Below are 27,299 nucleotides of genomic sequence, written 5' to 3'. Positions count from 1 at the left end.
ATACCACAAGACATCTCCACCGTGAGCGTTGCCAAATAGGGCGCAAAAAACTGTCCTTTAGCATTCGTAAAGAACAAACATGCCTTTAATTTGTGCTTGACAATCTAAAATCTATGAGCTTAGTTTAGTGTTCCAGAAAACTAAAACAGAAATCTCATTTGCTTGATTCTTGAAATGATATTCATGGCGAAATACGACTACCCTAAATGTTCAGGCAGATCCCCTCTGACAAAATTCCATGTATGTTATTTCATAAATGTCCGTATAAATTTCACTCGTTTGCATTGCTTGATAATGGTTTCATGACCGGACTCCGAAAAGTTGTTAACGTTAAATTTCGTGCATAACCGTTAATTACTTGGTGCCGAAATTGAAAAACTCAGCCAATTGATTCACAACCTAATGATCTTTGAGTATAGCCCGGCTAGTTCAACAAACTTCTGTTGTGGTGAGACGGCCACTGAAAAATTAATAACTCATCACGTTTTCGCATTACAAAATGAAAACTCGGGGAAAACTGTGAATGGGTTTAAGTGGATTGTTACTCTATTGATAAGAAACGATGATGAAAATATACTACTGATGAAACTGCTCTTTCTGAAAATGTGACGAACCGCCTATCTTTTATGGTGCATGCATCACCGTAAAAACACATTATCAACTAGGAAGCACTAGTCTCATAAAAAACATAAACTCTAAGTGTACTCTCGATTTACAGGTTGGTATAAGTAAATCTTAAAAGGAATCAACAAACAGCTTACTTTGTTATAATCAGCAACAGAAAGGCCTGGCAGAGAAGTTTTTACACAAAACTGATCTGAAGATTTGTCAAACCGCTCAAATGGCAACAACTGTATGCCAACGTTGCTCCAGAGGTTTTATCTAAATTCGCAGTTTTAAGTAAACAGTATAAAAATGTTGATTTATTTTCAGTCAATTATTAATGAGAAGAAGTAAGAAAGCCTGTTTAAAGAGGTTCTCTTTCACAGCAACTGATGAGACGGAGTCCAAAGAGAATGGCACTTTAATATTTCATTTTAAAAGTGTCAAACCAGTGTCATTAGATTTGAAGCCGGATGTTGTTAGAGAAAACGTTTTGGGGGAACAGAAATCAACTCTAACACTCTTGGTTGACTCTTCTTTATTCCTTGACTGTGCTTCTGTTACAACAGCAATCGCTAACAACTAACAACTTACTCCCAAGTACTATTAAAGCATTTTTTATACCTACCTGTCAAGCTCCTGCCCATCCGATTTGTCATGAAGCATGTGCCGACATTAGCATATTCTTTCTTTGAGTACGATCTACAGTAAAACCTCTGTTATAGGTGGCCCAGTGACCGCTTAATTAATAGGGTTTCGTCAGAAATTAGCAAAATCTTCAGTAGAAACGTCACCTTATTCTGAAACAAACACCTTTAGACCAAAGGACAAAAGTATTTAATTTGATATGATTTCATTTGTGCACGACCCCACAAGCTATCCAGTGTTAAACATAACGCCGTTGTTATGCAAAGTACCGGAAAATGTGTGCTAAAATGCTTGCTGCACCTGCAGCAAGATTATTTGTCCACCTTTAACCAATCATATATAACTGTTCTATGGCGTTATCGTTGTCGTAGCTGTCGTCTTTTCTTAAACTCCTAATTGTAAGTTAGAATACTGATCAAAGTCCAAGTTTCGATGGTTATATGGCCTTGAGTCGTTTCTGGTAAAGATGGTCTCAAGATTACTTAGGAACCGGTTAACCTTCTTTTATTTCGTGTATTGAATTAATTAAAATTGAGGGCCCCGAGGGGGGTGTTTGTTCCTTTAAAGATTTGCTTGTGTTCCCTTGTTCCCGAAAGTACTTCCAAAATTGTTTTCAGCTTTTTGATCCCTGAAATGGCTTATGTTCCCTTGTTTCCTAAGATATTTGTCTTCGTTCCCCTGTTCCTTAGTTTATAAAATTTTAGCTACGTTCTCTTGTTCCCTCTGGGAGAACCTCAAAATTGCACTTCTTCAGAAGGTGCTACTTGAGGGAATTCTCCGCGCTTAAAATATGTTCACCGAAAGCTCGTTCTTTAATCGATTAAACTTCCTCTATTGAAGATGAGCTTGTGGATAAATTCAAACGTAGTTTTTAGGATGCGAGCTTTGTTGGTCAGTAATAAATACCACAAGACATCGCCACCGTGAGCGTTGTCAAATAGGGTGCAAAAAACTGTCCTTTAGCATTTGTAAAGAACAAACATGCCTTTAAGTTGTGCTTGATGATCTAAAATCTATGAGCTTAGTTTAGTGTTCCAGAAAACTAAAACAGAAATCTCATTTGCTTGATTCTTGAAATGATATTCATGGCGAAATACGACTACCCTAAATGTTCAGGCAGATCCCCTCTGACAAAATTCTATGTATGTTATTTCATAAATGTCCGTATAAATTTCACTCGTTTGCATTGCTTGATAATGGTTTCATGACCGGACTCCGAAAAGTTGTTAACGTTAAATTTCGTGCATAACCGTTAATTACTTGGTGCCGAAATTGAAAAACTCAGCCAATTGATTCACAACCTAATAATCTTTGGGTATAGCCCGGCTAGTTCAACAAACTTCTGTTGTGGTGAGACGGCCACTGAAAAATTAATAACTCATCACGTTTTCGCATTACAAAATGAAAACTCAGGGAAAACTGTGAATGGGTTTAAGTGGATTGTTACTTGATTGATTAGAAACGATGATGAAAATATACTACTGATGAAACTGCTTTTTCTGACAATGTGACGAACCGCCTATCTTTTATGGTGCATCACCGTAAAAACACATTATCAACTAGGAAGCACTAGTCTTATAAAAAACATAAACTCTAAGTGTACTCTCGATTTACAGGTTGGTATAAGTAAATCTTAAAAGGAATCAACAAACAGCTTACTTTGTTATAATCAGCAACAGAAAGGCCTGGCAGAGAAGTTTTTACACAAAACTGATCTAAAGATTTGTCAAACCGCTCAAATGGCAACAACTGTATGCCAACGTTGCTCCAGATGTTTTATCTATTCGCAGTTTTAAGTAAACAGTATAAAAATGTTGATTTATTGTCAGTCAATTATTAATGAGAAGAAGTAAGAAAGCCTGTTCAAAGAGGTTAATTCTCTTTCACAGCAACTGATGAGACGGAGTCCAAAGAGAATGGCACTTTAATATTTCAGTTTTAAAAGTGTCAAACCAGTGTCATTAGATTTGAAGCCGGATGTTTTTAGAGAAAACGTTTTGGGGGAACAGAAATCAACTCTAACACTCTTGGTTGACTCTTCTTTATTCCTCGACTGTGCTTCTGTTACAACAGCAATCGCTAACAACTAACAACTTACTCCCAAGTACTATTAAAGCATTTTTTATACCTACCTGTCAAGCTCGTGCCCATGATTTGCCATGAAACACGTGCCGACATTAGCATATTCTTTCTTTAAGTACGATCTACAGTGAAACCTCTGTTAGGTGGCCAAGTGGGCGCTTAATAGAGTTTCGTCAGAAATTAGCAAAATCGTCAGTAGAAACGTCACCTTATTCTGAAACAAACACCTTTAGAGGCTTGTGACAACTTTTACACAAGAGAGCTCTAATACAGAACAAAAATACAGTACTGTTTGGAAAAACAATTTCTCCTGAAAATGTTGAGATAAGGTTCTCCCAACTTAATATGAACAATCTAAACTATGGCGGAAACTGAGTTGATTTTTATAGACTTAACTGATTAGAGTGTATTGTGAAGTGCTAAGTATCTACCCCATATGAACCATGTGAGCGTTAGCCTTACTGATGGAAATGGGCCCACACAAGGACAGAGAAAACTCTGACCAGGGTGGGAATTGAACCCACGACCTTCGGGTTGAATTACCGCTGCTCTACCGACTGAGCTACAGGGTCGGACGGGAACAAGTTGTGGGAACTGAAGATGTTAAAGTCACGGCAATGAACATGTACAAGTACAAGGAGGGATTACGTGGGTTCAATTCCCACCCTGGTCAGAGTTTTTCTCTGTCCTTGTGTGGGCCCATTTGCATCAGTAGGGCTAACGCTCACATGGTTCAAATGGGGTAGATACTTAGCACTTCACATTACACTCTAACCAGGTAAGTCTGTTGAAATGTAAGTGCTACACGGCCAACGTTTGAAAAAACGTAATCCCTCCTTGAGTTGATTTTTAACCTAAAGAGGAGGTAATGTCTGTACCTAAAACGTTGCATTACGGGTTCGTGATTAATTTATAAATAATGTGCAAGGAAGTCTACTGCTGAAAAGCCAAACTAAGTGTAATAGAGGTGAAAACATTAGGAAAACTCTCATCGGGACGGGCAAAAGGTAGTCTCCTTCGCAGCCGCTCGGGCCGGAGTCACGCAACGCTTCCCTTTCCCACGCGTGTCTAGCCAAAAGGTGGCCGCGGGCGCTTTATAGAGTTGACCGCTTAATAGAAGTTTGATTTACAATATTATTCTGGCCGTTTAATAGAGGGTAGCCGCTTAATAAGTGGCTGCTTAATGGAGGTTCCATTGTAATTCACTTGGGTTTTACACTGATCTCATTGAGGTTTGTGCAGTACAATAAACCATCAGAAATCTTAGAACTATAAGGAGCACGTTACAACAGTTTAAAAGGCAACCTAACTCAGACTGGATCTTCAAAGACCTAAGAAAAGGTGTGACGGGCATCGAGCCCCACCCAATCCATAAATAATGGAGACCACGTTTCACTGGAGTGTTCTTGCAAGTAAAGATACGGTAATAAAAAACAGAACAATAATTAGGGCGCGTTCCTTTGGTACGATTCCGAAATAGGAATACACGGAATAGACGGCATTCATGTCCTTTTGGGTCCTACTCCGTTTCCGGAATATTCTGCTCCCGATTATGGATAGCAGAATGAACGGAATGACCGGAATATGGTTCATTTAGCGCTGGCCCGGGGCGCTTGTTGGCGGAGACTGCACAGGGTTAAGAACGTCGGTTGGTTTTTGAGGAGAGAGGAAAACCTGAGTAACCGGAGAAAAACCTCACGAAGCAGAATAGAAAACCCACATGTGACGCTGGGCGTCGCACCCGGGTCACCATGGTGGGAGAGGCGGGGGGGGGGGGGGGGCAAGAGTCATAATAAATGTACCATATGGGCTCCTATGGGGGGCAAGTGCTCTTGCAAGTGCGCTCACTTGTCTGCCATCCCTGCCACGGGTTTTGGTTGAAAAAGTTTATCCCAATAGGAAATAATAATAATAATAATAATAATAATGCAACTTTGTTTACCCTATGATTTCAGAGCAGCTAGTAGCTAATATCTCTGAGCATTGAATAGACACAATTGTTAAGAATCCCAACTGGCGGGAGGCAATCAGTTGGCTATTTTACAACTGCGCCAGGAAATTGAACCAAGTACTACCGGAAACAAATTCAGTGAGTGGTCAGAACGCGGTTTTCAACCCAGGATCTCTGGATCGCAAGGCACGGGCCCTAACCACTCGGCCACTCGGTCACACTGCCTCCTCTTATGACAGACAAAAGCATTTAGCCCACTTGTTCAAATTGAAAAGTCCATTAACACTAATCCGCGATTGCGTACCAAACGAGGTATGAATTTTTCTCCGTCAAAAAACCCTTAACTATGTAATTTTAGGCTAAAGAAAAACAAAAGTATAAGTCAATCTTTGAAACCGTAATAATCTACGATTAGCTTAATCGGGCTTTTAATTAAGCAACTGTGTTACGGAGGTCGTCGGTTCGAATCCTCCCCAGGAAAGTCCCGAAAACTTTCGGGCCCGAAAAGCGGGCCTATGTTGCTACCACGGATATCACTCGCACAAGACCGATGATCATGTGATAGCAATCGTTTTAGTGTCACAACAGTAGCCTAAAAAAGCTATACACACTTGTCACGAATGAACTTGTTTTAATCAATTCAAAAGAGACTAAAATTGGACGATATGAAGCATTGTGTCTGTGCTTTGTCAGTCTCCCTATCATGGAACCAAGCAAATAATTTTCCAGTTGTAATCTTCATTTTTTCCTTGGAAGCGAATTCGATACTCCTTGAAAATGTTATATCACAGGCGCCCCAAGCTCAGTGTGAGGTAAAGCCAACAAAAATATAAGGATTTGCATGGGAATCCCGATAAAAGACCTGAGAAGATAATTTTACGAAAAAACTCTCAATAAAAAGCCTAACCTTATTGCCATTGTGGATCGCTTCCTTCCTGTGTGGTTTTTTTCCAGATTCGACGCGAATTGAGTCGTCAACGGTTATAATAAAATACCAAGGCTGAACACTCTGAATTCTCAGGAGCCCACCAAATGGCAGACAACCCTGAGGATGCGAGAGCGCGTGACGTCACGTTATTTTGAGACAGTTGTAACGGCCGATTCAACTGATCGAGGAAAATGTTCCATAAAAACTTCAAATCGCGATGTTTCTTTTCGAAAATTCATTTTATGGACAGCCACATAAACAAAGTTCACCCACCCACTATTATCTGCGTTGTCCTGAGTGATTTGATGGGTATTTGGGACACTTCGATTTCCTCTTCAGATCCCACGCGTCGTCACATACAATCACCTCTATCAGTGTTGTGACAGATTTACAAACTCTAGATTGTGTTTAAAATAGGCTTTTACATGGGTATATAGCGGTATACCAGGATGCGCGAGGGAACTTATGCAGGGGTATTTCTTCATAATACTGGATACGCTATATTAAGAGACACATGAACTACATAGTCTGCTTAGACAGTGTCCCAATGGTCCGCGGGCTCAACAAATGTCACACGATTCGAAAGTGTTATTGTGTTATTGCTCTCAGACAACATGTGACCCAAATTAAGAATTTGCCGTTAAAACTGAGAAGTTCAATCTGCGTTTCGATTCATACCTGATCGTTGTCTTTTTTTGTGTGACCATCTTCGGTTATCTATTTGAATTTCATTTCATTTAATCAGATTTTACAATACATTTCATTCATGAAAGAGTCTAATGATTTTGAGTTCCCTTGAAAAAAGGATTCAATGTTTGCTGAGGCCGCTGACCAGGAGCCTCACTCTGCACTCTATCCCTGGGCCAAACTTTGCGTGTATCTGTCTAATTTTAGAACTAACCCTTCTGTAGGAGACTCACATTTACATCATTTTACAGCAATTTGCATACAATGTTTCTGCTATTTTTGTCTTCGTTTAATAATAACTTCATTCTGATTGGCCATTCTAAACAGTGCGCGCAGATCCCAAGGACTCGTGTGGTCCAGAAAAAGAAAGATACGCGCAAAAGGTGACTAGTAGGGGAGGTTATGGGAGAGGAAAGCTCCTACTCATGGGCTTAACAAGCCACGATGAACACTCTAATAGATTATAAAACTATAATAATTAATTACATTATTATTTAAATAAAAGCTGGATAGCCAGTCAGTTTTTTGAAGTGGGTATACACCATCTCGAAAACATTTTTAACGTGCAAATTTATATAGATAAAACCGATAATTTTGAGTGCCCCTGTGATCAAAAATTCACCTCCTCGGTTTTCTTCTCCAGATTTTGAAAGTTTGTTTGCTTAACACCTGCCTGGCTAAATTTTGCTCTTTGACTTTTATCCAAAGGCCGTTTACATTGAGGGTAAGTTTTAGATTTCATGGTCCGCCATTACTCACATTACCGATTGGACCTCAGAGGGTTGGATCCAGGGAAAAGTGACGTCAAAGGTTCACTAGCTTAAAATTTCAGCGTGTGAATGCAGCTTAATTATATATGCAAAACGCGATTTTAAAAGTCTGAAAGCCCAAAACTACCGTGTTGTATATTAATTCTGCGGGATACACACGCATTCCATCAAGTTAAACTAGTAAGCCTTTGACGTCATTTCCTCGATCCAGCTCTGTCAAGATCTTAAAGTTCGTAATGGCGGGCCATTAAATTGGAAAATTCCAGTTAAAATAAACAGGAGTCTTCTTGAAATGAAAGCTAAAAACTTTGTTCGCTTATAGGGTTTAGTTGACATAGTTTCGAAATCCAAAGAAAAATAAGAACTGATTTTTTGATCACAGGGTCACTTTAAATATATTGAAGAGATGATACTGTTTTTTTTCCGATGGTGACTTGGGGATACTCGGAAAAATGCGAGTGCTCCGAGTATCCTCGGGTCATCATCGGAAAACTATAATCTCTTCATTTCATCCACCGGGGTTAATAATCATACACAAGTTCCATCTCAGCCATTTGAAAAATGTTATGAAAGAATGATAATAAATATAATCACTTTATTTAAGTCTCAAGGTTATTTAGCCGAGTGCTCTACTAATTTGGGAGACTACAAATAAACTGAAATCAAATGAAATCAAAGGTTGGTTTTCAAGGAGAGGGGAAAACCGGAGTCAGACCCGGAGAAAAACCTCTCCGAACAAGAACCATCAAACTCAATCCACATATGACGTCGAATTCGGTGAAAGGCAAATGCTCTCACCACTGCGCCAGCGCTGCTTCCCCTTTTAACGTAGAATTTACTTCTATAATATAACGTACGATTTACTACTATAAAACTTGACTAAATTCTTACGAAAGACAGACAAAGAACACGGCTTAACCTCTATACAATGAGTGGTAGGTTATTTACCAGATTTTCGGTCACTAGAGTGAGGTTGCAATTTAATGAAAAGTTATGGTCCGTTAATAGCACAGCCATACAGCTCAACTCTCATGGATATGTGGTTACGCCACGACATTACATAAAAGCGAACATATCTGCTCGTAATTCTTGGCACCAACTTGTGCGAGACAATTGTTCGAATGTCTGAATTTCCCGTAAAAACCTGAAAAATAATATTTAGCTATGTCAATTGTGTCCCAGTAGTGCCCTGCTACTTTATTTTATAAAATAATTAGGATAGTACGCGCACTCTCATTGGTTGTCAGACGCCTGTTTTGATTGGCTGATAGGAAATATGAGCGTGTATCAAGAAAATCTGTTTCGATCTAGAAGAAAGAAACCCAGCATTTTCCATCATTTGTCGACTTATCTTTGAGAAATCATGTATAAAAGCAATACAGGACTTTTTTCTGGTTTCCATAGCCTCATCTAAACACTCGGGGCAGTTGGGAGAATTCTCGACAGTTATGCAAACCCTCGACTACGTCTTGGACCCTCGACTGCGTCTTGGGTATGCATAACTGTCTCGAATTCTCCCAACTTCACCTCGTGTTTAGATGAGGCTATGGAAACACGGAAAACTTCCTCTATTGCTTAAATATGTCTGTCTTCCGGTAGATTCTGACGTCGCAGCGAACCACTATATATGCGTGGTCGAGCTGTAAAGATGAAACAACAAGTTTTATTGGGGGCTTGCTTTGTCATTCACTCATTCTTTCCAATTCCTGAAAAAAAATTAAGGAATAGTATAAACGTCTTGTGATCACTTAACCTTCTAAACAAAGTGAGAGTATTTTTTGTCATCCACAGTTAAATAGTTAACGCGTAAACAATGGATTGAAATTTGAAAACGCTTTGGACATCTTTTTGACATGCGCCGGTTAAGAAATTGCCACCCATGCACTGGCAATGCGAAAAGAATACGGCTAAGAAATTTGGCCAAGCCGGCAAATACCAAAGTGGGAATCACTGTTCTGCCAAAGGTGATATGGTTATATCGTTACCAGTTTCCCCCTCCATCCCCTTTTCCGCTCCTTTACTACATAGATATAGGTGCGTTATATACATAGATATAGGTGCGTTATAGGTGCGAGATGTTAGTAATGTTGTAAGTGTGAGCTACTCATGTACAGTTCTTAGTTTTTCGTTTGACCCTTTTACGACCTAAAAACAGCGAAACCGCCATCGTAGTGGTCCCTTTTTTTATCTCAGTACTGTATTTTAAACTTTATTTCCTCTAGCAATGTTTTCCTGAATAAGTTACTTATTTCTCTACTAATGATCTTGAGGACAGTCTTTTTCAAACGACATTTACCTTTTCAGAACCATCGCTTCGATACGCATTCCAGTTTGTTCCGTTCAAGCTCAACTTAATTTTGTAAGAAGATACCCACTGAGCATGACTAGGCCTCCCCTGTGTGGCTATTTTCGTCAATACTGTCTCCTTGCCAAGGTCAATTTGCAACCACTGTCCAACGGCACTTGTTCCTGCTGTCCAAGAGCCAGTACTTTGACTTTTTGCCGCATTGTTGAGCCTGGCTTGCCAGGGTTCATGTCTTCTTCCATATGTTGAAGAAGCCGTCACCGCTGAGTTCGGAATGGCCCTACTTTCCATTCCAAGTGGATGACTGCGGCATTCTGTGGTTAGAGTGATAACAAATTTTAAGGTCTTCACGGTTGAACCTTGAGCTGGAAAGCCGCGTGTGTCAGCATGATCAATTACGTGAAAGCAATCGCTAGCTGGAACTCGAACTCACATCCTGTGAGAAAACCCTTTCCTTAATCAACAACTTCAACCTGTTTATTCAAGCCTACCTCCGTAATTTGCACGATTTATACATTTTTGTGTTGTATTTGTACTCATTAACATTTGTCAGATATTTATATTCAGATTTGCCTCTCATGTAACACTTGCACTGAGGAAGGCTGGAGTTTTCTGCCGAAACATGTTGCTCCGAAACATTGAAAATCGTTGTTTTGTATTTAAAAGTTAACATGTCTCTCCTGTTCTCTAGACCTCTTGGTAAAATACAAAGAATAATAAAGCGACAACTTTCTTATGACAATGGTCTTTCAGGCTTCCCGTATGGTTGTTTCAGTTCAGGTGGTGTACGAATATTCACTGGAATCAGTGTATTTTACTCAGGCTTCATAGAATCGATTCTCTTAAGATTACAACTCCGATAGCCTTAACCTTCCCGAAGATTACATCAGATTCTGAACACTCCACACAAATATTAAGATGCCGACAAGCATCAAATTCCCCGAGCGCACTTGCGAACCTAACAATTACGTCATCACGTACACATGGATTAGCCTCTCAAATTGTTAATCCACTTCAGCTCATTACGCGGTCTGTCGGTTAATGTCCATCAAGTCAGTCGTTGAACTTATTAGGCGGTGAACGAGCCTCAAAATAAGCCAATCTCGACCCCAGAGCTCTTCTCTTGACTGAGGGAGAGAAGAGCTCTGGGGAACCCTGAAACAAAGTGTCTTCTCATTGGTTTTCGTGAAGAACAATCAAAAGCGTCTCTAATTGGTGCATTCATGTTAGCACGAGGAGTGAGCAGGCGCCGTAAGGTTCAAATAGCCAATTTTTTACTGTAAGAACCCTACGGCGCATGTTCTGCTACGCAGAGTTTCCCAGAGCCTTGGGTCGATCCGAGGCTCAGGTGACGAGAATGCAAAATAAGCGAGGAAAATTAATTTGTGCTGCACGTGAGGCACCCATTTTATTTCATATTTTTGTGGTACTTTACATAACAACGACATGAAATGAGGCTTTGACAACAACTTGAGCATAACAAATGAACCTTCCACACTTTATTATTAATCTGAAATCCGGCGTTCATATCAATTTACTTTTAGGATAATTCGCCCACATTGTACCACGTTATTCACGAAAGACGTACCATAGTGCAAAGTTATATTTGAAGGTAACATTTTATCAACATTGCCGTCCTATCATTATCTTAAAGTCCACATTACTTCATTTTTGGGCATGACATACCTTCGCAAATCAGGAACGGTGTGCATATCAAATCCATACCACAATCGAGCTGAGTTTTGCAAGGTATAGATCGCAGAGTGTTTATCATGTAGTTTGTATAAAGCTCACGTCTCATGTCTTCTGGGTGAGACGCATGCGTCTTGTCATTCAGTTCACAGCTTTTGTCCACGCGATAAAAGTTGCTGCTTTTACATCCGGGATATGCCATGCAACGCACGATACAATCTTCTATTTTGTCTGCGGTCTCTGTCTTGATGGTGTGGTTTCGAAGAACTTGTCCCTGCACGGAGTAAGTTGCTGTGCAAGAACTCGCAAATTCTGACCTCAACACCAAGTAAATGAGTAGAGATTTCACGGCAAAACTCATTCCTGTGTCGACAAAGAACAATTTAAAATTTTTACAGTTGTAGAGTATTTTATTACAGCGCGCTAGTGAGTTTGATTCAGATTCATAAAGCTTAGGCCCTTAGTCACAAGGCGCTTGAGCAGACAACGTCATATCAAGATAAATCGCGAAAGTTCTGAGCAGGCAAGTAAAGTATGTAACAACTAATTAAGATTGATAATGGTATGTTTGAAGGAGATACAAATTCTTGATATTTATGGAAGGAGTTACTTTTTAAAGAACATCCAATGCTTCGCCGCTGGCTCTTTGAAACACGAGAATTTGGCAGCATAACTTGAATTGATCAAAGTAAACTCAAATTTAAACTCTATGGCAAATTCAACATTCACCATGCGGTGGCTGCAGCCTGGAATGATTTAGATGAGAACATAAAACAGCTTCCCCCAAGCCAAAATTTATAAAAGAACAACTGAAACTCAACCTTTACAGGGCTACTCATAAATTATTGAGTATTTCATACAGTGAACAAATTCTCTATAGTTTTTACTGGCTCTCTTTTCCCCTTGCTTTTCATTTATTACCGTTGAATTATTTTTGTTTTTTATTCCATTTATTTTCGATTACCAACTCTTTATTGTCAACTTCAATCAATTTAATTATCAATTAAAATTATGTTGGCTCAGCAAGATTAGGTTACCCTTGAGGTTCTCCATATTTATAATCTTTCTTTTCACTTAAAAAGGGTAATAAAGTTGTTTTATTTGTTGCAGTGTGTGTTAGTCATTTATAATACTCGTAACTTCTGTCAGGACGAAAACGATCCATCGCGTAGAACCGAAAAGTTAGATCTACTGTCAAGTTTACATGTTGGACGACTTACAAGACTCGAAGGGTGAAACATAAATCGAATTACCCGCATTAATTTGTGCGTCGCGCTGGTCATTGACTTTATAAGCATTATCGTGAATTGTAACATAAATATTATTGTATGTATTTATGTATTTAAGTTGATTTTCTATTCTAATCAACAATAGTAACATGTGTTTTTTTGACCTCTGTTCAAAGCTGATCTTTCTAATGGGAAAACAGGGTGCTTCGTTTTTCGATACTACCCTATAAGAAGTTAAGAACCTTGACACAGCGTCATGACTTTCAATTCTAGTTGTATGCTCCACAAGCACTAATCGGGAACACTGAAAACAAAGCTCTTAATAATTTAAAGGCCCCTTTGAGAAATTAAAAGCATTTCCTCATATTTAAATAAAGGAGAAATAAAGGGCCGTTTTCCATTTACTAAGAAATTTCGGAAATTCCGGTTGGGATGTAAATGGAAACACACGTTTGTTGGTTCGTTTTTCCACTGGAAAATGTCCGGAATAAACGGAACTTCTAAACAGGAGTGCCTGTTTTCCCGTTGGCCGCGTAAAATCGCAAATCACTGGGCGGCGAAACGGACCTGAATTAAATGGACGACGTTTTTCCACCCGATGCAAATTTCCACCGAAATTTCCGGAAATTTGTTGTAAATGGAAAAACGCCCCTAAAAACCTCTCAGATTTATAGAGCGGTTTTCAATTGAGTGTCGAAAGTAATTAGGGACATGCTTTCGTTTCTGATTACCTTCACTCAGTGATTGGTTATTTAAACGTTCTCGCAGCCATTTTTTCAACCAATCAGAGGTTAAAAACCATAACCATCGGGGCTAGCTCGCGCGTGCACATTTTCCCGCTCTTTGTATCGGCTACGTGTAATTACTTCGAGTTTTGATTGGTTTTTACCGGATTGTCTCCGTCCTTTTTTGATTGGCCAAAGTAAATACTTTGGTTTTGGTTTTTACGACACTCATTTTGAAAAACGCTCTATGTGCAATTAAAGATAAGGACCTAAACCAGATTAAAATCAAGCTCGACATCAGTTCATAACGACGTAGTCAGTGGCATGAGGCACACCTGCTGTTGGTTCTGAAATTCCTTTCATTACTGGCCAGTTTGACTATAACTGAGGAGCCGAGAGGTCCTACAGAGTTTCTTCCATTTTTTATAGCAAAAAGGACGTTAAGATCTAAGACGGCGACGTCAAGGGAAACGCCACCTCAAAATAGAACTTTTGCCCTTCGATCGTAAGTCATTTGCATTCATCATTTAAGTCGGGATGGCCGCAGTGGTGAAAGCCACTCGGCCTCCCACCAATGTGGCCCGGGTGCGATTCGACACGATCCGTCCTTATATGTGGGTTGAGTTTGTTGCTGCTGACATTGAAATGGCCAAAGGACCGGGGACAGAAGTGGCTTCCATTTCTTTGAATTTCTTATTGTGTTGTTTTCCATTGGTGCGTCTGTTTCAGGGAAAGCAAGAAGTTGTTTTGGGTTGGGGATCGTTCTTTCGAACGGCAAATCCAAATGTAGTGCTTAGCCATTAGGCAAAAAAAATTAATTTGGAGTTTAAAATTTGGAGTCGTCGTCTGGCTTCAGGCCTAAGGCCGTTTCCATTCCTAAGTGGTTCTCTTTTGAAAGCACGTGGCACGCCTGCAGCCATATAGAGAGGTCATTCCAAAAAATTCTACTTTTTTTCACATCCCCAGAATAAATGTAACAGATCTTCTTTTTTTTATCATGGCAGAAGGTGCATGTTCCATATAGAGAGGTCATTCCAAAAGATGCTGCTTTTTTCACATCGTCCTCTCTAATTCCTATTTTTTGCAAAAAAAATTATTGGTCGCTAGCCGTCTATGTAAAAATCTGAAATTGAAGTCAATTAATTTGGAACTCTTTGTACACGCAGCAGACAATAGGTAGGCTTTTCTCCAGTCAATTTTTACCTTGGCTGTGGACCCGATATCTTTCTGCCACCTCTCTTGAGATAATAGCGGTCGTTCCGCTTGGTCAGAAATTAATTTCTTGTAAACTATTCTCGATGGTTTTTGGTGCTGCTTTAGGAACGTGTTCATGAAATTGTCATACTTCAGCTGAGACCTCGGAATCTGTTGCTGTAAAGGTTTAACAGCAGAGATTATGCCAAAAAAAGTTAGTTGTCTGACTTTGAGTTGATATTTATTTTGAAAGCTGGCAAGGGAAAGAAAGTTGTTAGAATCATCCATTAAATGTTTTACTTGTGTTATACCTTTGGAAAGCCAATCTTTGCATAGTACTGGTGCATTGTTTATCCTTATTAATGAATTTTGCCACAGAGGTAGAGCTAGAAAGTGATCTTTGGACACTATTCCTTTCTCAAAGAAGGTCTCAGACCCATATTTCTATAACTTCTTTAACAAATGGGTCTTCTATGTTTAGATTACCGATGTCTTTTTTGTTTAGGTTCCCTTTAAAGACGGCGTTGCCTCCATATGTTGCGAGTTCTAGATCAAAAAAAACTTTCCATTTGCTGCAGTTTTCTGTGTTCAGGTATTTTTTAATCCAGGTAGCTTTAAGGGATTTGTTAAAAGTTGTAATATCGATCATTTTGAGTCCACCTTCAGAATAATCATTGATCATAACCTTGCGTTTAATTTCATTTTTTAGAACAATTCAGTATTCAAAAAAAACTACAACTGAAAGAAATTTGATTGCTTGACTTTTGAAATGTTTTTTCATGAAGAAAGCTGCTACCCTAAATGTTCAGGTAGGTCCCCATTGACAAAATTATGAAAGAGATTAATTAAAATGATCCCCGTTGCACTTATCTGGATCATTTCATGACAATTCTTTGTTCGTCTTTGCTACTCCCACTGTGACATTCATTTCATTGACAAAATTATGTTATTTCATAAGTGTACGTATAAAATTCCATTCTTTCGCATTGCTTGATAATGGTTTCATGACGATCCCGAAAATTCACAAAATGAAGTTTAGTAATGCATGCTGAATTTCGTATTTTTTTTGTAAAATCGGCGTAGTTTTTATGGTTTTTTTTCGGCCCCGCACCCATAAAAGATAGAGTTCGTCACCTGTTATATTGAAAACGGTCGCAACAGTACTGGGTTTTTCATCATCCTATTTGAATAAATTAAATAAGAATCGCTTTTCGCAGGTTTCCCTGCTTTCTTATTTTGTAGCTCGAAGGCGCGCTGATTAATTAACCGTTCAATGTTTCACCACAACAGAAGTTTGTTGAACGAACCGGCTTATACTCAAAGTTTGTCAGGTTATCACGCAAATAAATGGGTCTGACATTTTCAATATGGACACCGAGCAACTAACGGTTAACTTCTGAGTGCACTCGCGACCACTGAGGTTGGTATAAGTATCGTAATAAAAAGGAAAAAAAACAAGCTTACTACTTTTTAAATCACTAACACAGAGAGACCTGGTAGAGAGAAGTTCGATACAAAATCTTCAGATTTTTCAAGCCGCACAGACGGGAACCCACTGCCAAGTGTTTTCTCTGTCGTTTTAAAAGGCACAAACATTTACTCTACTTTTAATCAATTATTTATGAGAAGAAAGCCAAAGAAAGCACGTTTTCACGGCAACTGGTGGGACCGAATCTAAAAAGAATGGTGTTTTAATATTATTCCCATTTAAAAAATGTCACTGAAGCAGTGCCATTAGATTTCGGATGGAACAGCGTGCCTCTAAAATTTGACATATAGGGTGCGTTTTTTTGGGAAAATTCCGAAAAACGGATTCTTGAATCCAAAAATGGATTTTGCGTTTTTTGGGCAAAATCCAAAAACGGATCATGAGTCCAAAGTATCCACACTCTCGAGGAGGATACTTTGGATTAAATCTAAATCCGGATTTTTGAGATTCACCATTCAGCGCTTTTTTTTTTTTGGGAAAGGATTTGAAAAAAGTATTTTTGACAAGTTGTTTTCCATGCAAAAATGATACACAACAGCTACCGTACATGAAAGTTTAGCCCAAATGTTTTTTACCGTACGATCGAAGACATGAAGAGGTCAAACTGAGTAGTTAGGTTTCCTGCAAGTTTCACACCAGAAAGTACACTAAAAGTTTCTTGACAGCAACAATATTGTTAACACCTTTCCTACATCTAAAAAGCATGTTTTTTTCGTCTTTTATTTTTATAGATTGTTAAGGTATTTATATAATAATAATAGATAAAATAAATAAATGAAATACGACTTCTAGCACTTCTAAAAAAACCATCTCTTTCCTTTAGGGTTACATTTATAATGATAGTTTTAAAATAGAGGAATCAATATTTAAAAAATTCAGGTTAAGGTTAAGGGTTTAGGAGACTCGTTGCAGCGGGGACTCTCGCTCCTGATTGGCTGAACGTACGTCTTCCACATTCAGTTGGTTTCTTCTGTTTGAGCAAAAAAACTTCGTCTTCATCGAAGTTTGTCTTTTAATTCGCGCTGCATTCGCCGAAAAGGCATAAATTAAGAACTAGCTTTAAAAGATGATCTGGAATTTGAATTTTCGAGTGACAAGAAGAAGGGCAAAAGATTTTTTTCATGAAAAGCTTAAAACTTGGATCGACTTACATGGCGCCCGGCGTAGCGGGATTGTGTGGTTGAAAAACAAAATGATTCCTTTCGTCAAGGGCTTTCAGTTTACCACGACATCTTGCAGCTCAACAAAAAAGGTCACAGAACAATTTGCCATTGACGGGAGGAACAAGTAGCTCAAATTTGGTGGATTTCTTTGGACAAACCGTTTGCTATGTTTACGGATGCGTATTTGCAAGTGGTAAAAACCTCTACAGCACAGGTGAATAAAATAAATTGAAGCTTAACATTTGGTTTAATCGTTGTTACAGTTGTTCACGAATGAAACTCGTATTTTTCCTCTCGAGGATGTAAATAACAATCATCTATACTCGTTTTGGACGCAAAGAACAAGTTGACTTGCTTGTCTGTTTGTTAGTTGTTTTTGCTTCCGAGCGAACGAGTGTTTTACTCCGCTTAGCGCTTAGCTGTCTGTTTTTCGAGGTGCCTCAACAGTGTTAAGAAAATTTTGCCCTCTTTGTTATTAACAAGTAATCGCAATGGGTCCTCGTAAAATTAAGGATTAATATCACTTGTGTTTTCAGAAGTTGCTGAAATTGCCCTCGTCGCTGCGCGACTCGGGCAATTTCAGCAACTTCTGAAAACACGCGTGATATTAATCCTTAATTTTACTCGGCCCCATGCGATTACCTATACAAAGCACGTGGCACGCCTGCAGCCATATAGAGAGGTCATTCCAAAAAATTCTACTTTTTTCACATCCCCAGAATAAATGTAACAGATCTTCTTTTTTATCATGGCAGAAGGTGCATGTTCCGTCCTCTCTAATTCCTATTTTTTGCAAAAAATTATTGGTCGCTAGCCGTCTATGTAAAAATCTGAAATTGAAGTCAATTAATTTGGAACTCTTTGTACACGCGCAGCAGACAATAGTAGGCTTTTCTCCAGTCAATTTTTACCTTGGCTGTGGACCCGATATCTTTCTGCCACATCTCTTGAGATAATAGCGGTCGTTCCGCTTGGTCAGAAATTAATTTCTTGTAAACTATTCTCGATGGTTTTTGGTGCTTTAGGAACGTGTTCATGAAATTGTCATACTTCAGCTGAGACCTCGGAATCTGTTGCTGTAAAGGTTTAACAGCAGAGATTATGCCAAAAAAAGTTAGTGGTCTGACTTTGAGTTGATATTTATTTTGAAAGCTGGCAAGGGAAAGAAAGTTGTTAGAATCATCCATTAAATGTTTTACTTGTGTTATACCTTTGGAAAGCCAATCTTTGCATAGTACTGGTGCATTGTTTATCCTTATTAATGATTTTGCCACAGAGGTAGAGCTAGAAAGTGATCTTTGGACACTATTCCTTTCTCAAAGAAGGTCTCAGACCATATTTCTATAACTTCTTTAACAAATGGGTCTTCTATGTTTAGATTACCGATGTCTTTTTTTTGTTTAGGTTTCCCTTTAAAGACGGCGTTGCCTCCATATGTTGCGAGTTCTAGATCAAAAAAAACTTTCCATTTGCTGCAGTTTTCTGTGTTCAGGTATTTTTTAATCCAGGTAGCTTTAAGGGATTTGTTAAAAGTTGTAATATCGATCATTTTGAGTCCACCTTCAGAATAATCATTGATCATAACCTTGCGTTTAATTTTATCACCTTTATCATTCCATAAGAATTTAAAAAACATCCTATTAATCTCTTTAATTGCATGGTGCTTAGTTTGCAACGATGTGAGTACGTATACAAGTTGCGATGCTACTAGGCTCTTCAGAACAACAATTTTCCCTATTAAGCTAAGTCTTCGAAATTTCCAGCATCCTAAGATAGATTTAACTTTCGTAAGCTTTTCGTTGTAATTTTAAAGATATTGCCGTATCCTGATCCGTTGCGAACCAAACGCCCAGTGCCTTAGTCTTTCCCTTTTGCCATTTAAAATTCATTTCGGGCAAAATGTTTGATTGCTGTTGGCATTACTAAAAACGATTTTATAAAAAATAATACTTAACACGATCTGTTACCTGTACATAACAAGCAGAAAGCTTAGGTAAGTAAATATTGGTGAGGTATTAGCCATGTTTCCAGACTCCACCACGAGGAGGTTCTCAACGTACAGCCCAAGGAAAAATAAAATGTTTTGTTCCATGTTTAGTTTTCAGTTCAAAACAAAGAAAAGTTCATTAAATGGCAAAGTGGAATTTGTTAATCATCCCTTGAATCACTGCATAAAATGTTGGCCATTCTCATTCGTCTTGGATGGAGAGACGCAAATAAGTTATGATTTCATCCAAATCCAAAGGAATGTCCCTATGAGCATGCATAAGCGCCAAACCATTCAATCTCTCTTCTCCCATTGTGGCCCTTAGATAATTCTTAAGATAACGAAGGCAAGATATTGATCTCTCACAGGAACAGGATGTAACAGGAATCGTTGCAAGAATCTTTAGGATGGTGAAGATGTTTGGAAAAGAAACTGGATCAACACTTTTCAAAGTATTGGCAATCTTTTCAGGGATGTCTTCTGCCTTTTCTTTCTTCTCTGTCCATATTCTTTGCCACAACTCCAACTCCGCAGGCAGGCCAACAACGTTCGGAAGATCGCGTGCATAGTGATGACAAAACTCTTGAATCTGAGCTTTCCAGGTTGATGGAGTTTTCAGGAGAACAGATGGTATGACAGAAAACCCTTAAAAACACACATAGGCTCCTTGAGGAAATCTTGATTGAAGTTGCTGCAAGCAATGGTCCAAAAACACTTGCGTAAGGTTGATCCGATAGTATGCCTCTGGATTTGATGCAGGGCAGTTGCTACGAAAAATTTGGCGCTGAACAATTCTTGGTCTGCTAGGTTCAAGACCAACTTTCTGGGAAAGTTGTTGCACAGCCTCATCAAACAACCGATGATGATGACCCTCAATGTTCGTCTGCATGTCTTTAAGGGCATTCTGTAGAGTGGTAATTTCCTGCTCGGCCTTGAGAATGTCCATTTCTTCTTCACTTTGCAGCTTAACTGTGGCAGGCCTTGTTAAATTTAGTATATACTTAACAATACAAGCGCGTCACAATAAATCCAAAAGTGACAGCATTTAAGTAAGACCGTGCATCATCCCGACTCTTGGGATTCCAAGTACCAGCACGAACAACACCATTCTTATCCTTGTTGAGCTGCACATCTTCTAATGTTGACAAAACTGGGACTAAGAGCTCAACAATTCTATCTAAACCATCAATACGGGCAATCCACCGAGTGCGACAAACGTCAATTAAAAATTCTGTGATTGCTGTTGGGTAATAGTTCCTTAATCTTGTCAACAAGATGATGCTGACGCTTAGGCGAGTTACTAAAAAATTCGGAGAGTTTCCTAACAGTACCCATCATATTCTGAACCATCGATAGTGAGCAGGTATCAGCCACGCATAGATTGAGACGGTGATTCATGCAATGAACGTAAATCGCTTTGGGAAACTGATTTTGGATTAATGTTGATGCACCAACGTACCTGCCTGCCATGTTTCCAGCACCATCATAAGATTGACCTCTACAATTATCCATGGTCAAACCAAGGTCACGCACTGTATTAATTATCAACTCCTTGATTGCGTTACCGGTTGTTTCCTCTCCACAAAGGTAAAAAAAACCAACAAACTCCTCTCGAATATTCTTTGAAGAGTCGACATAACGGAGAACAAGAGACAGGTTTTCTTTGTTGGAAACATCCGCTGCCTCGTCAGCCATAACAGAAAACATTCTGCTTTGTTTAACTTCCGCAATGATCTTTGAAGAAATATAATTAATTCCCCACGGTCTCGATAATCTCGTTCTGTATCGTTTTCGAACGGTAGGTGGCATTTCTTGGCGCATTCTCGAGATGTTCCTTAAGTTTTAAATCGCCACTGTCGATACGGAACTCCAGAAGGGCTTGAAAGTTTCCTTGAAGATTTCTGTCATCAGGGTTGTCATCTCGTTTCCCCCTCAACGGAATGTTGTTTTGACCACAAAAGATTACAGTTTTCACAATCGATTTCATTTTCTCTCTATTTTCATCGATCTGGCTGTATCAACCGGTTCAACTGCTGATCAATGGGGGTAGTTTGCCTTCTCATTTCACTCAAGAAATTCTGCATTGCCATAACAGAAAATTTGTGAATTTCTGACTTTCCGCTCGCGTGACTTTCCATCCTGCTGCTACACGCCGTTGTCCAAAATGTAAGCGGGGATCGGAACAGTTTGTCTAATTTGGCGCCATTTCTGCCACACTCCATTCCGAAACAGACACAAGGCAAACAAAACGCACCATCTAAATACTTTGAATAAACAAGCCAAGGGTATTTCACGAGCCATTCCTGTCGAAACTTTCGCTGCTTTCCAGAAGTTTCTTTCGAAGCCGGAAACTCGAACAGCAGATCTGGCTTCCAAACGCTTTCAATAAATCGAAAACTTTTCAGCATCGGAAAACGAAGCAATGCCTTTATACACAGTACCGATATCAAACGGTGAACAATCTTCCTTTCGACAAACAGGCTGACGCTCGACCTGCCCTGAAAGTGACGCCCATATTGACTAGTTCACACGACTAGTGCACCGCAAACGCAGCATCCAATGAGAAGAGAACTTGACTGGTGCACAATCGTGCTCAGCCAATGAAAGAGACTTTTGACTAGTTCACAAGAAACAATTGAAATTTTGCACTAGTGCACATTTTGAGCAAAGGTCTACGGAGGGGGTAGGGGCAAAGGTCAGGTCAGGCGGTCACAATGGAACGCAAGGTGCTGGTCCGCTGGAGGCTGGCAGAAAATGCAGTGCAGTTGTTTTGTTGATAAAAGACCATTCGAGAGTATCGAAAGCCTTTTCAAAGTCCAGAAAAAGGAAGTCCAGGGATTTTTTTTATTACCTGTATATTTGATGACGCTATCTAGTGTACGTATGTTGTCACTGATGCATCTGGTTTTAATGAAGCCTGTTTGATCATCTGATATTAGCTCTGGTAGAACTGTTTTGATTCGCTTCGCGATGGCTTTTGAAGCAATCTTGTAATCGCAATTTTTTTAAGGGACGCCAATTTTTAATCAAGATAGGGTCAGAATCCTTTTTGGGTATGAGTTTGACAATTCCTCGCCTTTGTGATATATCAGGTTACATATTTCATAGGAGAAATTAAAAGCGCTGGAGGGTTTCTCCTATGTCTTCCCAGAAAACCATGTAGAATTCACATGGTAGGCCATCTGTACCAGGTGATTTCCCTGCTGCCATGTCTTTTAGGGCCTCCAGGCATTCCTTAGCAGTTAACTGGCCTTCACAAGAGGATCGCTTTTCGTCATTTAATAATAATCTCGTGTGGGTGGAAAAAACTCTTCCGGAAAGTCGCTCACTTGCGTTTTGGAACGGTACAGATTTTTATAAAAAGTCTCACACTCATATAAGATTTCTCTGTCTGATTGAACCAGCTTGTTTTCGTTAATTTTCAATTGAGTGATTGTTCCTTGCTTGCAGTGTCGCTTCTCTAGGTTAAGAAAGTATTTAGTATTTTTCTCACCTTCGTTATACATCGAGACTTAGATCTTATAATAGCTCCTTTTGTTTGGTATTCAATTAGGGTTTCATGTTCGCGTCTTTTCATGTCCAATTCCATCCACAAATCTTGGGAGTTATTTGCAAGGGTATTAGCAATTCGTCCCTCGAGGGTTTTTATTGATTTTCAATGTCATCCTTCTTTTGCTTAATATTTTCCTTTTTTGATTTTCCATACTTCATTGATGCTTCTCTAATTTTCATTTTTATCATTTCCCACAATAGCCCAGGTGTAACAGTGTTATCTTGTGCATATTCGTGCTTTAGTTTGAGTTATAGCTGCTTTAATTTGGTTACATATTCTTCATCCTTTAGAAAAGAGGTGTTTAATTTCCAAAATCCTCGTCCTCGTTGGTTATTGTGCAGAGATAATTGCAAGGTGATCATTGAATGATCTGTTTTGTAACCTGGGACAATGTCTGCTTTGGTGGTGTTACTAGCGATACAATGACTTACGAGAAAAAAGTCAAGTCTACAATGTATTTCTGGGTTTCTTTGCCTCCATGTGAAGCGTCGTAATCCAGGGTTTTGGACTCTCCAGACATCTATCAAGTCAAACTCACCGGAAAAGCTATTTATAACTTCCAACGATCTTTTATGTGTTCTTGCTAGTCCGCCTTTTTTATCCTTCTCAACGTCCAGCACTAAATTGTAATCCCCTCCTATTATAATCTCATCGCACTTGAGATCGTCTAAATGTTGAAAAACAGAAGTAAAGAAAGTGGGATTGTCATCATTTGGTGCGTATACGTTTATCAAAGTCAGTTGTTTCCCGTTTGTAGTCATGTCACAAACTAGAAAGCGTCCCCCGGGATCAGAATATGTTCGCGAATTTTTGAAAAGAGAAGTTATTGTAAAAACATATAATAACACCTGCCTTTTTACTAGTGCCACAACTGAAAAGAGCTTGGTACCCCCATTCGGCCCGCCAATCATGCATATTGTTTTCCGTACAGTGAGCTTCTTGGATGAAATAAATCGATAACTGCTTCTTTCGAAGCCAGTTAAAGAATTCCTGTCGCTTAGTCTTGTCTCCTAAACCCCTAGCGTTTATTGAACCGATTCTAAGTTCCATTCCTTTTGTTATTATTAAGACGAGAGAGGAATTTAACAGTTTTCACCCCAAGGGTAATGAGACGGTAAATTATTCTGATATGTGTCTCTGAAATGTAGCATACCCATTTAGTGCAAAGTAAAGCGTACAAACGACTGTAATAATAAAGAATAAAGTGCATCACAGATAAACTGAAAGGGAGCAAAGAACCTTTGTGTATACCAACAGAAAGACATATACTAAAACTGATAAACTGATAAAAGGGTTAAAAGATAATTTGTTGCGCGGAAAAGTTCGTATCTCTCAGTTGCTTTGCAAATTGTAGAGACGCTCTCCACCAGCCGTGAAACATTCCAAAACAGTTATAAGTTATCTAGATCTTCTTCAGAAAAATTCTTACGGGGGCGCCTTCAGGCGAGGTTTTAATGTACATCTTACCGTCCAACGTCCAAACACTAGTAAGCGTTCCTTCCTGCCTTCGTTTGTTGGCTTTTCCGACCATCCTTCTCCTGTAAGCTGTAAGGTTCTCATTAACAAAAATTCGGTGCTGTTGTCCAGAGGAAGCGTAACTTGGGAAAAAGATCCGAGATTTTAACATGCTTTAATTTAACGCGTTCCTTGTAAATTTTGGACTTTACCTTGTGACTGCAAAATTTAACTATAATAGCCGTGCCCCTCCTCAGCTTGTGAGAAATCTCGATGTCCTCGGGCTCTACAGTTATGTTCAAAGCTTCGGCCACTTTAATGACTGACTGCTTACTCTATTTTTAATCAATTATTATGAGAAGAAATCCGAAGAAAGCACCCGTTTCACGGAAACTGATGGGAGTCTAAAGAATGGTATTTTAATATTATTTCCATTTAAAAAATGTCAAAGCAGTGCCACTAGATTTCGTATGCAACAGCGTGCCTCTAAATTTGACATATATGGTGCGTTTTTTTGGGAAAATCCAAAAAAGGATTTTGCGTTTTTTGGGCGAAATCCAAAAACGGATCATGAATCCAAGTATCCACACTCGAGGAGGATACTTCGGATTAAATCTAAATCCGGATTTTTGAGATTCACGAGTTCAGCGTTTTTTTGGGAAAGGATTTGGAAAAAGTATTTTTGACAAGTTGTTTTCCATGCAAAAAGATACACAACAGCTACCGTACATGAAAGTTTCCCAAATGTTTTTACCGTACGATCAAGACATGAACAGGTCAAAAGTAGTTAGGTTTCCTGCGAATTTCACACCAGAAAGTACCTAAAAGTTTTTGACAGCAACATATTTGTAACACCTTTCTACATCTAAAAAAAGCGGTTTTTCGTCTTTTCTTTTTATAGATTGTTAAGGTATTTTTTTCTAGTGGCACTTTCATTTAAGAATTTCTCCAAAACAAACTTAACCGCTATTGCTGTTGAAATTTTAGCAAATTCAATAAGAAATGACCAGTCGATAATGGGTATAATATTAACTAAAGGGGAAGGAGTATAAGCTTTCACAATATGCAGACGACACCTCTGTTTCGTGCGAGACATAGATTCAGTTGTAAAACTTTTTGAGAATTAGAGGCTTTTAAAGTTGTTCGGGATTGGAACTAAACAGATCAAAAACGAGGCAATGTGGTTGGGAAAAAACAATCCACAACCCACAAATGGCTTCGGCATTAATGGCCCCTGAAGTTGTGTGTCTCAGCGCTTGCTTCTCCCGTGATCGGAAATATCCGTAAAATATAATTTTGAAAAAATGATTGCTTGCTCTAGAAAGATGTCTTAACATGTGGTCATCACGAGATCTCACACTTTACGGGAAAATAAACATTGTCAAAAATTTAGCTCTTTCAAAGATAGTTTTTATTGCCTCTGTTCTGAGTGTACCCAGTGGATTTGTTGACCAAGTGAGTAAGCTTCTTTCTAGCTTCGTATGGAACCACAAACCGCCTAAAATCGAACATTCCACAATGATTGGTAAGATTAAGGACGGCTGACTTAATATGCCTGACTTTAAATTCATAAATAAATCTTTCAAAGCAGGTTGGTAAAACGGTTTCTCAATCCTCAAACGCAGTCCTGGAAGAAAATACCCTTCGATCTATTACAGCACGTAGGTGGCCCTCTGCTATTCGAATGTATTTCTCTATAAAAACTTTGCCTGAATTGTCCTTCCTTCCACCTTTTAACCGCGACGTCATAAATGTTTGGGAAGAGATTATCAAGCACACCCCACAACAAAAAGAAATAGAAAATGAGATTTATGGAATAACACTTTATCACGATAGGCGGAAAATCCATTTTTATCGACAATGGTATAATGCCGGAGTAAAGACCTTATCGGATATTCTATACGAAGAAGGAAATTTCTTGCCCTTCCATGAATTTAGGAAAAAGTATAAAATAAAAACAAACTTTCTGCGTTATTTTGGGTTGTGCAACGCCATTCCAAAGTACTGGAAAGAAGCCTTAACCGTGATCTTGAAAACGAATCAGTTACTACAGGACAGTCTGCGACACACCCTTTCAATATTTCATTTTGGGACTTGTCACGCAAGCACGTTCACCTTTACTCTCTCCTAAACCGGTTCAAATACCCACATCTAAAGCTCGTCGAACTAAGGCCGATTTCTATTGATCAGAGCATCAAGGGCGTTATCCATTCTCCCTTTGAAAGTCACCAAAAACAAAAAACTCTCGATGTTTCAATTTCAAAATCAATCACCAGATTCTTTACACCCGCAGCAAACGTTTTTAGAGCTAAAACTATCAAAATACGATGACGTCAATTGTGTGGTTGTGTAAAGACAGACCTTAGAGCATCTGTTCGTAGAATGGTCGGCACGTCCACCATTCTGGCAACCTTTTTGCCTCGGGTGGAAGCTATAGTAAACTTGCCGAAGGTTAGATCTGACGAATAATGCTAAAATATATGTACATCACCCCGAGAAGCGATCTTTTCGCGCCGCTGTCAATCTGTGCCTTATAGTAGCCCGTGTTACTGCATCTATACTGCAGCCAAAGAAAAGTGAATCTTTACAGCATACAGCTTACAAAGTATTTTTAAAGAGAAAATTATTCACGGAGTCACCAAGCGTTCGAGCCATCTGTGAGCGAGTTTATTAGGACACTCATTTATACATAGCAAGGTTTCTTATTATATATATATTATTAGTAGTATATTATATTATTATTATTATTATATTATATTATTATTACTGGCCCGGAGGCAAGACTGGATTTCAAGGCAGGGGGCTTTTGGTCTTTGGAGTTACAGCATTTTTTGGATG

General features: G+C 39.0%; 1 protein-coding gene and 1 pseudogene across 1 annotated transcript in view; both read right to left on the bottom strand.

Annotated features, from left to right (window-relative positions):
• Positions 1 to 16,964, bottom strand: part of LOC138026485 (lactadherin-like) — a 60,726-nt gene extending 43,762 nt beyond the window's left edge. The window contains exons 1-2 of the mRNA XM_068873861.1: positions 16,879 to 16,964; positions 11,661 to 12,029 (exon numbers count right to left, since the gene is read on the bottom strand). Coding sequence (XP_068729962.1) covers positions 11,661 to 12,027 — 367 coding nt within the window. The 5' untranslated portion in view covers positions 12,028 to 12,029; positions 16,879 to 16,964. The remainder of the gene's footprint in view (positions 1 to 11,660; positions 12,030 to 16,878) is intronic.
• Positions 16,965 to 19,535: 2,571 nt separating this feature from the next.
• Positions 19,536 to 23,767, bottom strand: LOC138025446 (52 kDa repressor of the inhibitor of the protein kinase-like; annotated as a pseudogene).
• Positions 23,768 to 27,299: the final 3,532 nt, after the last annotated feature.

Source organism: Montipora capricornis, chromosome 12, assembly GCF_036669925.1.
Source record: "Montipora capricornis isolate CH-2021 chromosome 12, ASM3666992v2, whole genome shotgun sequence".
In the NCBI taxonomy this organism is placed as follows: Eukaryota; Metazoa; Cnidaria; class Anthozoa; order Scleractinia; family Acroporidae; genus Montipora; species Montipora capricornis.
Note: the sequence above shows the minus strand (reverse complement) of the source record. Positions and strands in the feature narration are given on the sequence as shown.